The 12,568-nt window shown below is 46.6% G+C and overlaps 1 protein-coding gene across 2 annotated transcripts; it reads right to left on the bottom strand.

Annotated features, from left to right (window-relative positions):
• Positions 1–884: 884 nt before the first annotated feature.
• Positions 885–10,126, bottom strand: C1QTNF12 (C1q and TNF related 12). Of its 2 annotated transcripts, none has more exons than XM_059487510.1 (8): positions 7,689–10,126; positions 7,068–7,187; positions 6,248–6,359; positions 5,663–5,844; positions 4,653–4,761; positions 4,221–4,311; positions 2,949–3,027; positions 885–1,625 (listed from the first exon to the last, which is right to left on the bottom strand). In XM_059487510.1, the coding sequence occupies exons 1-8, from the start codon at positions 7,845–7,847 to the stop codon at positions 1,527–1,529; spliced, it is 951 nt and encodes a 316-aa protein (XP_059343493.1). In that variant the 5' UTR covers positions 7,848–10,126; the 3' UTR covers positions 885–1,526. The 2 variants fall into 2 exon arrangements, with proteins under 2 accessions (XP_059343493.1, XP_059343494.1); XM_059487511.1 differs by having other exon boundaries at positions 5,663–5,841.
• Positions 10,127–12,568: the final 2,442 nt, after the last annotated feature.

Here is a 12,568-nt window from a genome sequence, read left to right as displayed (position 1 = left end):
TTTTACTGGTCCTTCCTGCTTTCACAGGATCAGCAGCTCCCTGATTTTCCTGGATTCCCCTTTGGAATCTGCCCTTCCCAAATTCCCAAAATTCCTCATCCCACATCCCAGTCCCACAGGTCAGCTCCCAAACACTCGGGACAGGGAGTGGGGAAGAGAATTAAAGATTTCTCCCAGATTTTTCCAGCTTTAATGACTCCACAGCCACTGGGCATGGGCAGGGAGGGAGGAACAGCAGAAAAATCCTGGAAAGTCCTGGAAATTCCCTTTTTCCCTGTGCTGGGAGAGCAGGAGAAGCCCCCAGGGCTGCAGGCTGTGCCAATCCCAGCCCAACATTCCCATTTTTCCCGGGAATCACCTGCCCTGGAGGTGCCAGACAGATGATATCGGGTTTTTGGCACCCAAATCCGCATTCCTCTGTGAACACCAATTTAAATTCCTGACTCCCAGAGCTCCTGGAGCCAAAAAAAAATGGGAATGAAACAAAAATCTGCGATGCCAGGATGTGATAAACGGGGTGGGACAGGGAACTGCTCAGCACGGGGGTTTTGGGGCTGGGGGGACGGGAGGGGACTCCAGAGATTCCCAAAAAATCCCCAAATCCCTGCTCCTCCTTTGGGGTCCTGAGCGGGATAAACCCATGGGATGGACCCGGGAATGGGGCTGGGGTGGGAATGGGGGGAGTTTGGGATTCTGGGATTGGGGAAAAGTTTGGGATTCCGGGATTGAGGGAGAGTGAATAAATAAACTGGGAAAACTGTCTATATAAACTATGGAAAACCATATATATAAATATAACCATATATATTATATATTTTTGAACAATATAAAATATATATAATTATATTTAGAAAATATATAATTAGAGACATAATTATATATATTATATATATAATTATATAATTTTATTTTGATATAAAGGATATAAAAGAGTTCAAGCCTTGGATTCCTTGGATTGTAGGAAAATTCAACATTTTCCTGGTCAAATACACCCAAATCTGAGCCTGGGAGAGGATCCAAGCCATTCTCAACCCCTTGGCAAAAGTAATTTTGCTGGAAAATCCTTGTCCCCTTCTTCCCCACCACACAGAAAATAGTCACTGATTTATTTCTGATATTTCCCATCTCAATCCTTCATTTCCAACCCCAAAACAAACCCCAAATCAATCCCAAAAAAACCCAAACCCGTGCTGGTTACAAGTGCTACAGTGAAATAATCAAATCACAACACAACGAGCCCCAAAGTCAGCGTGCTGCTCCGTGAGCGCCTGGTGAAGCACAAATTAAATATTCCAAGGGATTTTTTGGGTAAAAAGAGGACAAAAAGCAGAATTCTGATGAAGAACGAGCTGGTGAGGACCTCAAAAATCAGCAGCAACTTCTGGAAGCAAAGCTGGAGGAGCTGGGGATGAACTCAAATTCTGCAGGAGCAGGGAGCAGTTTCAAGGTCAAAGTGAGGGGGTTATTTTCAGTCCAAAAGGCAGGAAATTGGGAATTTTGGGGATTTTGGGGTGCCATCCTCGCTGCTAGGCTCCCAGCAGCATTCCCATGAAATCGGATCCGGGCTGGACCGTGATGGCGGCGCCGGCGCCGTTGTCCACGAAGATGGAGGTGTACTGGCCAGCCTGCAGGGAAATGGGAAAATGGGGGTTTCTGCAGGGAAAACAGGGGAAAATCCCTCCCACCAGCAGGAATCTGCTGAGTTTTAGCTTCTTTTTTAGCCAGGGCTGGGATTAAATGTGAGAGATGGAATTTCTTGTTTCGACTCAGATGTTTGTTAGTTCTTATCTATATTATTGTCCTATAAACTGAGAGTTCTGCAGCACTTCACCAAAAAATGGAGCCCTGTCTGTCTCTAGAAGGCCTTTTAAGGATAAAGTGTCCAATTAAGAAATTATTTTTACTTTTTACTCAATAACCAACCACCCATGGCCTGCAATGTGGAGTTTTTATCCAATTACACAAAACCACTCAAAGCCATGGAGGAGGAGGAGGAAGAGAAGGAGAAAAAGGAAAAGGAAAAGGTGAAGAAGGAGAAAAAGGAGAAGGAGGTGAAGAAGAAGGACCAGCCACCACCCTAAAACCTCCATCTTGCTCTATAGCTATTTCCATATTCTAAAACCCCAAACTCTGAGTTTCCCACCCTGTGACATCTCACCTTCTATCCAAACCCCACACCCACAATCCCAGTTCCACCATTCCCTTCTGGAAGCTTCTCCTCAGCCCCAGGTCAGTGCAGGGCTCTCCTGGGGGTCAGAGCCTGGCACACAGAAACCTGAAATTCCCAGCAGGAATTCAGCCCAAAGTCTGGGGCCGAGCTGATGACGTGGAAGAATTTTTGTGGCTTTGGAAGGAATTTGGTCTGGGGTTTTTTGGGTTTTTTTGAAAAAAAAATCCTTCCTGTCCTGGCGCATTTTTGGGTGAAGTGGCTTCAGAGCCCCTCCTGGGAGGGGGGAAATCCCACTGGGAATAGAAATTCCCAAAGAAATCCCCTTGGGAATGGAATTTCAATTCATTGGGAATGGAAATTCCATTGGAAATAGAACTCCACTGGGAGTGCAATGCCAGGGGAGAGTTGGGAAATAAAAATAAATTAAAATTTATTATAAGTATTGGATTTTTCTTTTTCCCATGCCTTCAATTCAGAATGTGAAACCCCAGTCAGGTTTTCCTCCTGGTGCTGGCCCAGGTGAGGAATTTCCCTCCTTTAAATGTAGGAACAAAGAGGGTTTATTATTTAATTATTATTTGCTACTTATTTAATTATTCATTTTATTGTTCTTTATTAATAATTATTAATTTTAACATTATCATTATTTATAGATTTATTTATTATTTAATTATTTATTTGCTATTTATTTCCTGGAATTCCAGGGGAGAGTCCAGGAACTAATTCCTTGTCCTGCCCAGAGATTTGGGGCAGAAATTCCCAATTTTCAGGGCCTCACCTGCAGCTGCAGCAAGCCATGGACATAAACAGTGAAGATTTTGCTGTTGCTTTCCAGGCCAGCAATGACTTCCAAGGACCTAAAAAATAAGAAATAAACAGATTTAAAAAATGAAAAGTTGGAGCCACTTGGCACCTGCTCAGCCCAGTTAAACTCAGTTTTAAGCCTGGCTGGTTCCTGCCCATCATTGTTTTTCCTTATTTTCCCAATTTAATCAGCCCTTTTCCTCCTTTCTTTTTTAATCATTTTTCTCCCAGTGATGAATCCCTGCAAAACCCAACATGCTTTTTCCAGCAAAAATAGCAAGTGGGAGCCCCTTGGCACCTGCCACTCAGCACAAACCCAGTTAAACTCAGTTTTAATCCTGGCTTTTCCTTATTTTCCCAATTAAACCAACTCCTTTCCTAACTTTTATTAATTATATTTTTCCCTGTGATGAATCCCAGCAAGTCCCAGCGAGTTTTTCCCAGGAGAAAGGAGAGGTTGGAGCCCTTGGCAGCCGCTCAGGTGAGGCTGTGTCAGGTCCTGCCCCAGCCCTCCCCTGCTCTTCCCGAGCTTCCGGGGCTCGTCCCAAAACCCGGGGCCTTTCCAGCCCCATGGATGGATGGATGGATGGATGGGTGAGTCAGGGCTGGCATTCCCAGGAAATTCCACAGGAAATGTGTCCAGGCAGGCTCCCAGCGCTGCTGCTGCTGGCTCCGTCCGTCTGTCCCAGCCACGCGCGCCTGGACTGGGACCTGTCCCAAATCCCTGCCCCAAATCCCTGCGCCAAACCCATCTTGAGGGACCTGTCCCAAACCCATTCTGAGGAATCTGGGACCTGCCCCAAATCTCTGCTCCAAATCCGTGTCCCAAACCCATCCTGAGGGATCTGGGATCTGTCCCAAATCCATCCTCAGGGATCTGTTCCAAATCCATCCAGATCACTCCCACTGCTCTGGGACATGTCCCAAATCCATACTGATTGCTCTGGGATCTGTCCCAAAGTCACCCTCATTTCTGGACCTGTGGATTTCTGGAGGAGCTCAGGGCAGGGCATTAAAATAAACCTGGGCAGGGATTTGGGGTCTGGGGCCAAGGACAGAGCCACAGCTTTGCCCTCTGCTGGAAAAGCTCCCAAAATTCCCCTGAGCCTCCCTTGGGACACAAAAAAATAATTTATGCCATAAAATCCACTTTTGGTGAACTTCATCTTCCAAAGTTGGCTGAGATGTTCAGAAATGTGGAAAAGTAGAGGGAAGGAGTCCCCTGAGTGCCCCTGGGGTGCCTCACGTGTGTCTGTGGCACAGGGACTCGATGCAGATCAGCACCCGCACGCTGTCCCGCGCCCGCAGCTGCACTTTGCTCTTCAGCTCGCTGTGGTCTGGGAGAAACAGAGGGAAAATGTCAGAAATCCCACAAATTCTGGGGTTTGAGGAACAGAGGGACATCAGCAGCCTTGGGATGGCTGCAGGAGGTGCCAGAGGGTTCCTCCTTATCTGATGGAGCCAAAGGCAATGGATACAAGGTGGATCCATCACTGGTCATCAGGGCAGAACCTCTGGAATATCAGATTTAAAATGGGATCCATCAGGGATAGAACCTCCGGAATATCAGATTTAAAAAGGGGATCCATCATGGGCCATCGGTGGCAGAACCTCTGGAATATCTGGGGATTCTCCAGGGGTTCTCTGGGTTGTTTAGGCTCCCTGGGGCAGCACTCACCGATGTGGATGTTGGCTGAGAACTGGTAGATGCCACCCACGGGGGCAGTGAAGCGCCCAGTGGCCAGGTTCAGCCCCGAGCCCCGCAGGAATGCGCCCTTGGCCACGGGCTGTGGAGAGAGAGCAGAGCTGAGCCCTGGGCTGAGCCCGAATCCAGCCCTGGGCTGATCCTGAATCCCTGTGCGGATCCCAAATCTATCCCTGTTCTGTTCTGGCTCCATCCCTGTGCTGATCCCAAATCCCTGCTCTGCTCTGGCTCTGCATTCCCCTTTCCCAGAGGGCACAAGCCCAAACTCGACTCTTCTTGTCCCTGGCTGCGGCGCCAGTTTGGCACCCAGAGCCTCCCACAGCAGCTCCCAGCCAGGAAAAATCAGGAATGAATTGGGCACCTCATGCCTGAGGCACAGGAAGCAGCAGCCCACTGCTGGGATGCCTTAATTAGTCCCATTTTCCCTGCTAATTAATGAGGCAGCAGCTCTCCCTCCAGCCCTGCCCATGCCTCAGGGCTGATCCTGTCTGGCTGCCAAGCTAGGCTGCCAAAAGTTTGGGAAATAATGGAATGGTGGATTTTAAAAGAGGATCCCAGGTGGATCCATCAGTGGCAGAACCTCTGGGATAATAGATTTTAAAAGGGAATTCACCAGGGTGGATCCATCAGGGATAGAACCTCTGGAATATCAGATTTTAAAAGAGGATCCCAGGTGGATCCATCAGTGGCAGAACCTCTGGGATCATGGATTTTAAAAGGGAATTCACCCGGGTGGATCCATCAGGGATAGAACCTCTGGAATATCAGATTTTAAAAGGGGATTCAAGGTGGATCCATCAGAGGCAGAACCTCCAGAATAATGAATTTAAAAAGGGGATCCCAGGTGGATCCACCTGTGGCCTCCTTTGGACACCTCATGGATTTGTCTCTTCCTTTTAGCCCTAGAGGAGTTTCTGGGCTGAGCAGAAGCCCCACAGAGCCCTGGAGCTGATCCCCAGCAGGATGAGGCTGGAGTTCCTCACCGGCTGGAAGTTCTGGAGTTCCACCAAGGTCTTCTTGTCCACCAGCACCTGGCCCTTGAGCTTGCAGTGGAACGCCTCCTCCACGCGCCGCTGCGAGGGAACCTCCTCCAGGGACAGCAGCAGTGGGGGCAGCTGGCTGGGCTGGGCTGAGATGGCCAGGGAGGCCCTGTGCTCCATGGCTTCTGAGGGGAAAAGGGAAATAAAATGAAATAAAATTGAATAAAATCTTCATTTTATGGCCTGACTGTTCCTGTGAGGGAACCTCTTCCAGGGACAGCAGCAGCTGGCTGGGCTGGGCTGAGATGGGCAGGGAGGCCCTGTGCTCCATGGCTTCTGAGGGGAAAAGAGGAATAAAATGAAATAAAAGGAAATAAAATCTTCATTTAAGGGCCTGGCCTATGAAACCATTAATGTGTGCCTGGAATTCTGCACTTGGATCTCCAATTAAAGCCCAGCAGCACTGGGGGAACATTTTTGGTCACCATTTTGGTTCATGGTTCTTCACCAAAACAAAGATCCTCCAGCCTTTAACACCCTTTACCTTGAATATCCTCTGGAAATCTTTGACTTTTTAAAATCTGTTACCTTTCAAGATCTCCTTGAACTCCTGCAGAAGATCTTCCCTGGTGACTTCAGCCCCAGGAGCTCCTGGAGGTCCCTGAGGCCCAGGAGGCCCCGGAGGCCCCACCAGGCCTCGCTGAGGGAACAAACAAAGGAAAATTTGGGATTAAAACCTGGGAATTGCAGAAAATCCTACAGGAACATCAGCAACGTGAGGGGGGTTGTTCCCAGAAAATTCCTGATAATTTTTGGAGGACACTGAGGGATCAGGAAGGGCCAAGAGCTCTGAGAGTCTCTCAGAGATTTTTTTCCAGCTGCTGGGACTCCCATTCCTCTGATAAACCTCTAAAATTCCACGGAAAAGCTGCCCAGACATTCAGAGGATGCAAATAATTCCTCAAATAATTAAATTTATTAAAAGAATCCAAGATTGTCCAAGCAGTAGATGAAAAGTGCCACGTGATTAATGAGCTGTCACTCAGCTCATTAATTTGAAATAAACCACTTGTCCACACCTTGATTAATTGGTCCTTTGGGATACTTGGACTTTATCTCTTGGATGGGGAAAAAAAATACTGATTTTGTTTTTAACGAGCGGGAAAATAACCTAAAAAAGGCTCAATTTGAGAGACGAGAAAGGCTCAGTTTAGGAGTGGCTGGTTCAAAACTCCCACATCTCCTCTGCCAAAGCAAGAAGGTTCAAATTTCTCAAAAATGGAGAAATTAAACAAAAAAAAAAAAAAAAAAAAAAAAGGAAATTTAGCACTCTTTGGGCTGGGAAAAGCTGGAACCTTGAGGATGAGCAGCAGGACGGAAACTGGGACACGTGGAGTGCAAGTCCTACCAATTTCTTGTCTTTGCCTTTGCATCTCCTCTTGGAGTTGCTGCCGTCATCTGGGCGGTGCACGAAGGAGATCCAGGTCCTGCGGGGGTCTGTGAGCCGTGCATCTGCAGCCTCCAGCAGCTGGGGACAACCAGGACAAGGATCATGCACTGACTGAGCTCAGGGGCTCCCAGAAATCCAGCCCAGGAGCTGGGGACACACCAGGACGAGAACTGGCCTCAGAGGGTCCCAAAAATCCAGCCCAAAAGGCAGGAAAATCCCAGTAAATCATTTGCCTCAGGAGTCCCAAAAATCCAGCCTGGGCTGGTGGTGCTGCTTTTGGAGGACACTGAGGGATTAGGAGGAGCCAGTAGCTCTGAAAATTCCTCAGATTTTTTTTCTGAGTCCCTCAGAGATCTTTTTGCAACTGCTGGGACTCCCATTCCCTGATAATCCCCTGAAATTCCATGGAAAACCCACCCAGATGTTCAGGGGATGGAAAAATGGATCATTCAACTCCCAGAATCCACCTTGGGAGTTCTCTGCTGTTCCCAACATGGAGAACAATGAAAATTACATAAAAAACCAAAGAGAATTGGTGAAATGAGCCCAAAATCAGCTCAGAAAAGGCAGGAAACCCACCTTGGGCTGCTCCTCGCTGTTGGCCAGGGAGGTGTTCAGGGGCTCTGGGTGCTCCTTCCTGCCCCTCCTGTCCCTGTCCCTGTCCCTCCTGGCTGCTGTCACCATGCGGGGACACAGCTGGTGGCACAGCAGCGCCAGCAGCAGCCACCAGCCCCGCATGGTGGCACCGAGGAAAATCCAATTTGTGTCCCAAAAAATTGGAACCGACCAGGTCAGGGTCAAGGAGCCAGAGGGGAAATGATCCAGGACCAAAAAAATCAGATTTGTGTCCAAAAAAACCTGAGTTTCTGAGGTCAGGATCAAGGAGCCAGGGGGAAAATGCTCCAGTACCAATAAAAATCCAAAAACCCCAAATTAATCAGGTAAGGATCAAGAAGCTGGAGGAAAATCCTTCAGGAGCAATTAAAAAAATCAGATTTGTCTCTAAAATAAATCCAGAATGAAGCAGGTGAAAAGGATCCAAGCAATCAGCAATAAAAACCCAGATTTGTGTCCAAAATAAATCCAAGTTAACCAGGTCAGAATCAAGGAGCCGGAGGAGAATCCTTCAGGAGCAAAAAACGCCAGATTTTTCTCTAAAATAAATCCAGAATTAAGCAGGTGAGAAGGACCCAACTGGATTTGTATAAAGAAAAATCAGAATTTCAGAAGGATCCAAGCAGATTTGTGTCCAAAAAAATCCAAATTCCAGGAGGTTCCAAGCAGCTCCTCAGGATGGAAAAGCCGGAGATTAATTTATTTGGAATTTATTTGGAATTTGTTTGGAATTCTGGATCCTCAGGAGATGCAGCTGAGTCCGTGGGAGCTTCCCAGAAATCCCAGAGGCGAGGAGATGCTCTGCCCTAAACCCGGCCTAAAACTGGTTTGAAAGGCACTCAGCACCCCCCAAATGGGGCTTGAAACTGGTTTTACTCAGCCCCTTCCGACCCCTTTAATCCAGTTTGAAACTGGTTTTACTCAGCCCCTTCTGACCCCAAATCAGATTTAAAACTGGTTTTACTCTGCCCCCCGAAATGGGGCTTGAAACTGGTTTTGGAGGCTCTAAACCCTCCCCGATTGGGTTTAAAGCTGGTTTTGGAGGCTCTAAACCCTCCCCGATTGGGTTTAAAGCTGGTTTTGGAGGCTCTAAACCCTCCCAGGTTTGGTTTAAAGCTGGTTTTGGAGGTGCTGAAAGCTGCGGGGCAGGGCTGAGCCCGGCTCGGCTCAGAGCCCGGCACCGCCCCGTCCATTCCCGGCAGAAACGCTCGAGCTGCGTTCGGCGCTGCGGGGAACCGGGACCGGGGGAACCGCGGGCATCCCGGGCCGGCCCTGGGGGGACAGACCCAGCCTCGCACCCCAAAAATCCCTCACAGCCCAAAAACAGATCTCAAAACGCAGATCCCAAAACGCAGATCCAAAAATACGGATGCCTCGCACCCCAAAACAGATCCCAAAAAAGTTCCCAAAAACCAGATCCCTCACGCCCCCCAAAAAATCCCTCACACTCCGAAAAACAGATCCCAAAATACAAATCCCTCACACCCCAAAAAACAGATCCTTCACATCCCAAAACAATTCCTCGAAACAGATCCCAAAAAACAACTGTCACTCCCTAATAAACAAACCCCTCACATCCCAAAAAACAAATCCCAAAACCTAAACCCCTCACATCCCAAAAAACAAACGGCAAAAAACCCCTCACACCCCAAAAAACCAGATCCCATACAACAAATTAGTCACACCCCAAAAACCAAATCCCTCAAATCCCAAAAAAAAAACCCCCTCACACCCCCCCAAAAATACCTCACGCCCTAAAAAACAAATCCCTCAAAACAAATCCTTCACATCCCCAAAACCAAATTCTTCACGCCCCAAATAACAAATCCCCAAAACCAAACCTCTCACACCCCAAAATTAAACCCCTCACACAAATCCCTAAAAACAAATCCCAAACCCCAAATTCCTTACATCCCAAAGAAACCAAACCGTCAAAACCAAACCCCAAACCTCTCACACCCCAAAAAACAATTCCCAAAACCAGATCCTTCACATCCCAAAAACCAAATTCCTCAAACACTAAAAAACAAATCCCAAAACCCAAACCTCTCACACTCCAAAAAACAAATCCTAAACCCCAAATTCCTTACATCCCAAAACACAAACCCCAAAAAGCATATCCCAAAAAACAATCCCAAACCCCAAATGCCTCACGTCCCCCCGAGAAAAACCCAAAAACCAAACCCCAAATTCCCCACACCCCAAAAGCTCCGCGGGGGGAACGAAACCTCCCGAGCCCGGCAGGAGCAGATGGAGCTTCCCGAAGTTTTTCCTTTTTTCGGTTTTTCCCTAAAAAATCCCCGCAGCCCCCGGCGCTGTCAGGGGGCAGGAGGGCGCGGGTTCCCCATCCCAAACCCCAAATTTCAAATCCCAAATCGCAGCTCCTGCCGCGGCTCCGGCTCCTCGCGGCTTCCCGGAGGAGTTTCCATCAACTCCCAGAAAAGGAGGAGGAAAAAAACAGGAAAAAAAAAAAAAAAAAAAAAAAAGGGAAAAAAGGAGGAGCTGCAGGCGCCGCTCCACGATGCCATGACATTCCCCGATAATGGAACTGCCCCCGATCGGGATCAGCGCCCGCTCCCTCCCCGCGCATCCCAGCAAAATCCGAGTTTTGGGGGGGATTTTATCCTAGGGAATTCAGGATTTTTTGGATTTTATCCTGAGGAAATCAGGAGGGTTTTGCGAATTTCTCACAGGAAAATCAGCTTTTTTGGGGGAATTTATCCCAGGGAAATCAGGGTTTTTTTGGGAATTTGGAGCACCTGGCAGGGCTGGAAATCCCTGCCTCGGGATAAACTCCAGCATGGATAGAGCAGAATCCCTGTTTTATTTCCCAGTTTTGTGGATAAGGAGAAAAAGTTTTATGTATTGGGAGGAAAACTCTGGATCTTGGGGAAACTGAGGCACGGGACACTCCCAACCCAAAATCCAGAAAAATCAATTTTTTTCCCCTGGTTTTTTGGCAGCACCTCCAGAAAAACGTGGAATTTGAGGGCAGGAAAAAATGGGGAAAAAAAGGAATTTGGGAAGGGAAAAAAAGAATAAAATTGAATTTGGGAATGGGAAGAAATGGAACCCTGGAATTTGGGAAGGGGAAAAGTCCCGATGGAACGTCCTCAGCATGGCAGGAGTTAAGGGCTGCTCAGCCCAGCACATTCCAGGCGGGATTTGTTGCTCATTTTTGGGATTTGTTGATAATTTTGGACTTCCCCGGCGCCTGCGGGACCTTCCCGGGGCCGATGGAATTCCCAGAGCCCCAGGCTGGGAAATCCCAAAAATCCCCTTCCCGAATTTGGGATCATCCCAAAAATCCTTTCCCCAATTTTGGGATCATCCCAGAAATCCTTTTCTTGATTTTTTGGGAAAAATCCCAAAAATCCCCCCAGAATATCCCCAAATTTTTGGGATTATCACAAAAATAATTTTCCTGATTTTTGGATCATCCCAGAAATCCCCTTCCCAATTTCAGGATCATCCCAAAAATCTTCTTCTCAATTTCGAAATCCTCTTCTCAATTTTGGGATAATCCCCAAAAATCCTTTTCCTGATTTTTGGGATCATCCCATCCTGGCTTTCTCCTGGAGAGGTTGGAGATCGCCCCAAAAATTCTTTTCCCAATTTTAGTCCCATAAAATATTCCCCATAAAATATCCCCCATTCCCAGAGCCCCAAACATTCCGGGATTTTGTGACAATCCCATAAAATATTCCCCAGGGAATTCCCCCATTCCCAGAGCCGCCCCCAGGCTGGGATTTCGGGATTTCGGGATCGTTCCCAGTTTAGGATTTTCCAGGATTCCCCAAATCCCCTCCAGCCCCAATTCCCGACACGGTGGCGCCACCTCGTGGCCGATCCCCAAAACCCCAAATTCCCGGAAAAATGGAAAAAATTCCCAAATTTCTGCCACTCCAAAAGGGAAATAACCCGGCAGGGCAAAGCTCCCGGCGCTAATTAAGAATTCCTAATTAATCCTAATGAGCCGTCCTCATTCCCAAAAGAAATTCCAGGAATTTGGGAATTCCTGGAGTTTTTATGGAATTTATTCCCTTTTTTTTGGTGATTTTTTTGCTGGACACAGATTTTCTGGCTTTAAAAATCCATTTTTTTTTTCCCCATGAAAATGGCAGGATTAATTAATCCATGATTAATCAATAATTAAATTATCTGTAATTATTAAATGATCAAGTATTCATAATTTGTAATTTGTCTATAAACAAATCAGATATATAATTTTAACATAATTGCAATTATTATCTATCTAGTTTATAATATTATATTTTATTATTTATAATTTAATGTTAATTAAAATCAGTAATTATCATCAGGAATGCTCCAAAAATATCCCAAAATTTCACGAATTACAGGAATTATGGAATGATGAAGGAAAGACACCAAGACATCCAAGGGAAGCTGGAAAATCCGACTGAAAAAAGGAAAACAATCAGGAAAAATGAATATTTTCATTATTTTATTTATGAACTGAAATATCCCAAATCCCATTTTTTTCCCCATGGAATTTTATTCCCCAAAAAAGCCCCACAAAGTCGATTTTTTATGGATTTTTATCATGAATAAATCACTTTATAACGCAGCCATTCCGACTCCTCTGAGCTTGGAAAATCCAGGAAAAGGGGGAAAATCCCCCCAAAATCCAGGAATTTTTATTAAAAATAAAGATTCAGTGGGAAAATTCCCAAACTTTTAAATCCACAGAATTGCAGCTGCAATTTCAAGGATTTATCCCAAGATTTTATCCGAGGGAGAGGTTGAAATTTAATTTTTTCTTTTTTTGGGGGGCAAAAGCTGAATTCCCAGGAAAACACAAATCAACCCCAAAAAATGGGAAT

The sequence above is a fragment of the Ammospiza nelsoni genome, chromosome 22 (assembly GCF_027579445.1).
Source record: "Ammospiza nelsoni isolate bAmmNel1 chromosome 22, bAmmNel1.pri, whole genome shotgun sequence".
Lineage (NCBI taxonomy): Eukaryota > Metazoa > Chordata > Aves > Passeriformes > Passerellidae > Ammospiza > Ammospiza nelsoni.
This window is presented reverse-complemented; position numbering and strand designations above follow the sequence as displayed.

Coding starts and splice junctions, on each gene's coding strand:
- C1QTNF12 (XM_059487510.1), bottom strand. CDS start 7,847: ATGCGGGGCTGGTGGCTGCTGCTGGCGCTGCTGTGCCACCAGCTGTGT. Junction 4,762..5,662: donor AACTCCAGAACTTCCAGCCG/GTGAGGAACTCC, acceptor CTCTCTCCACAG/CCCGTGGCCAAGGGCGCATT. Junction 3,028..4,220: donor TCCCTGTGCCACAGACACAC/GTGAGGCACCCC, acceptor CTTATTTTTTAG/GTCCTTGGAAGTCATTGCTG.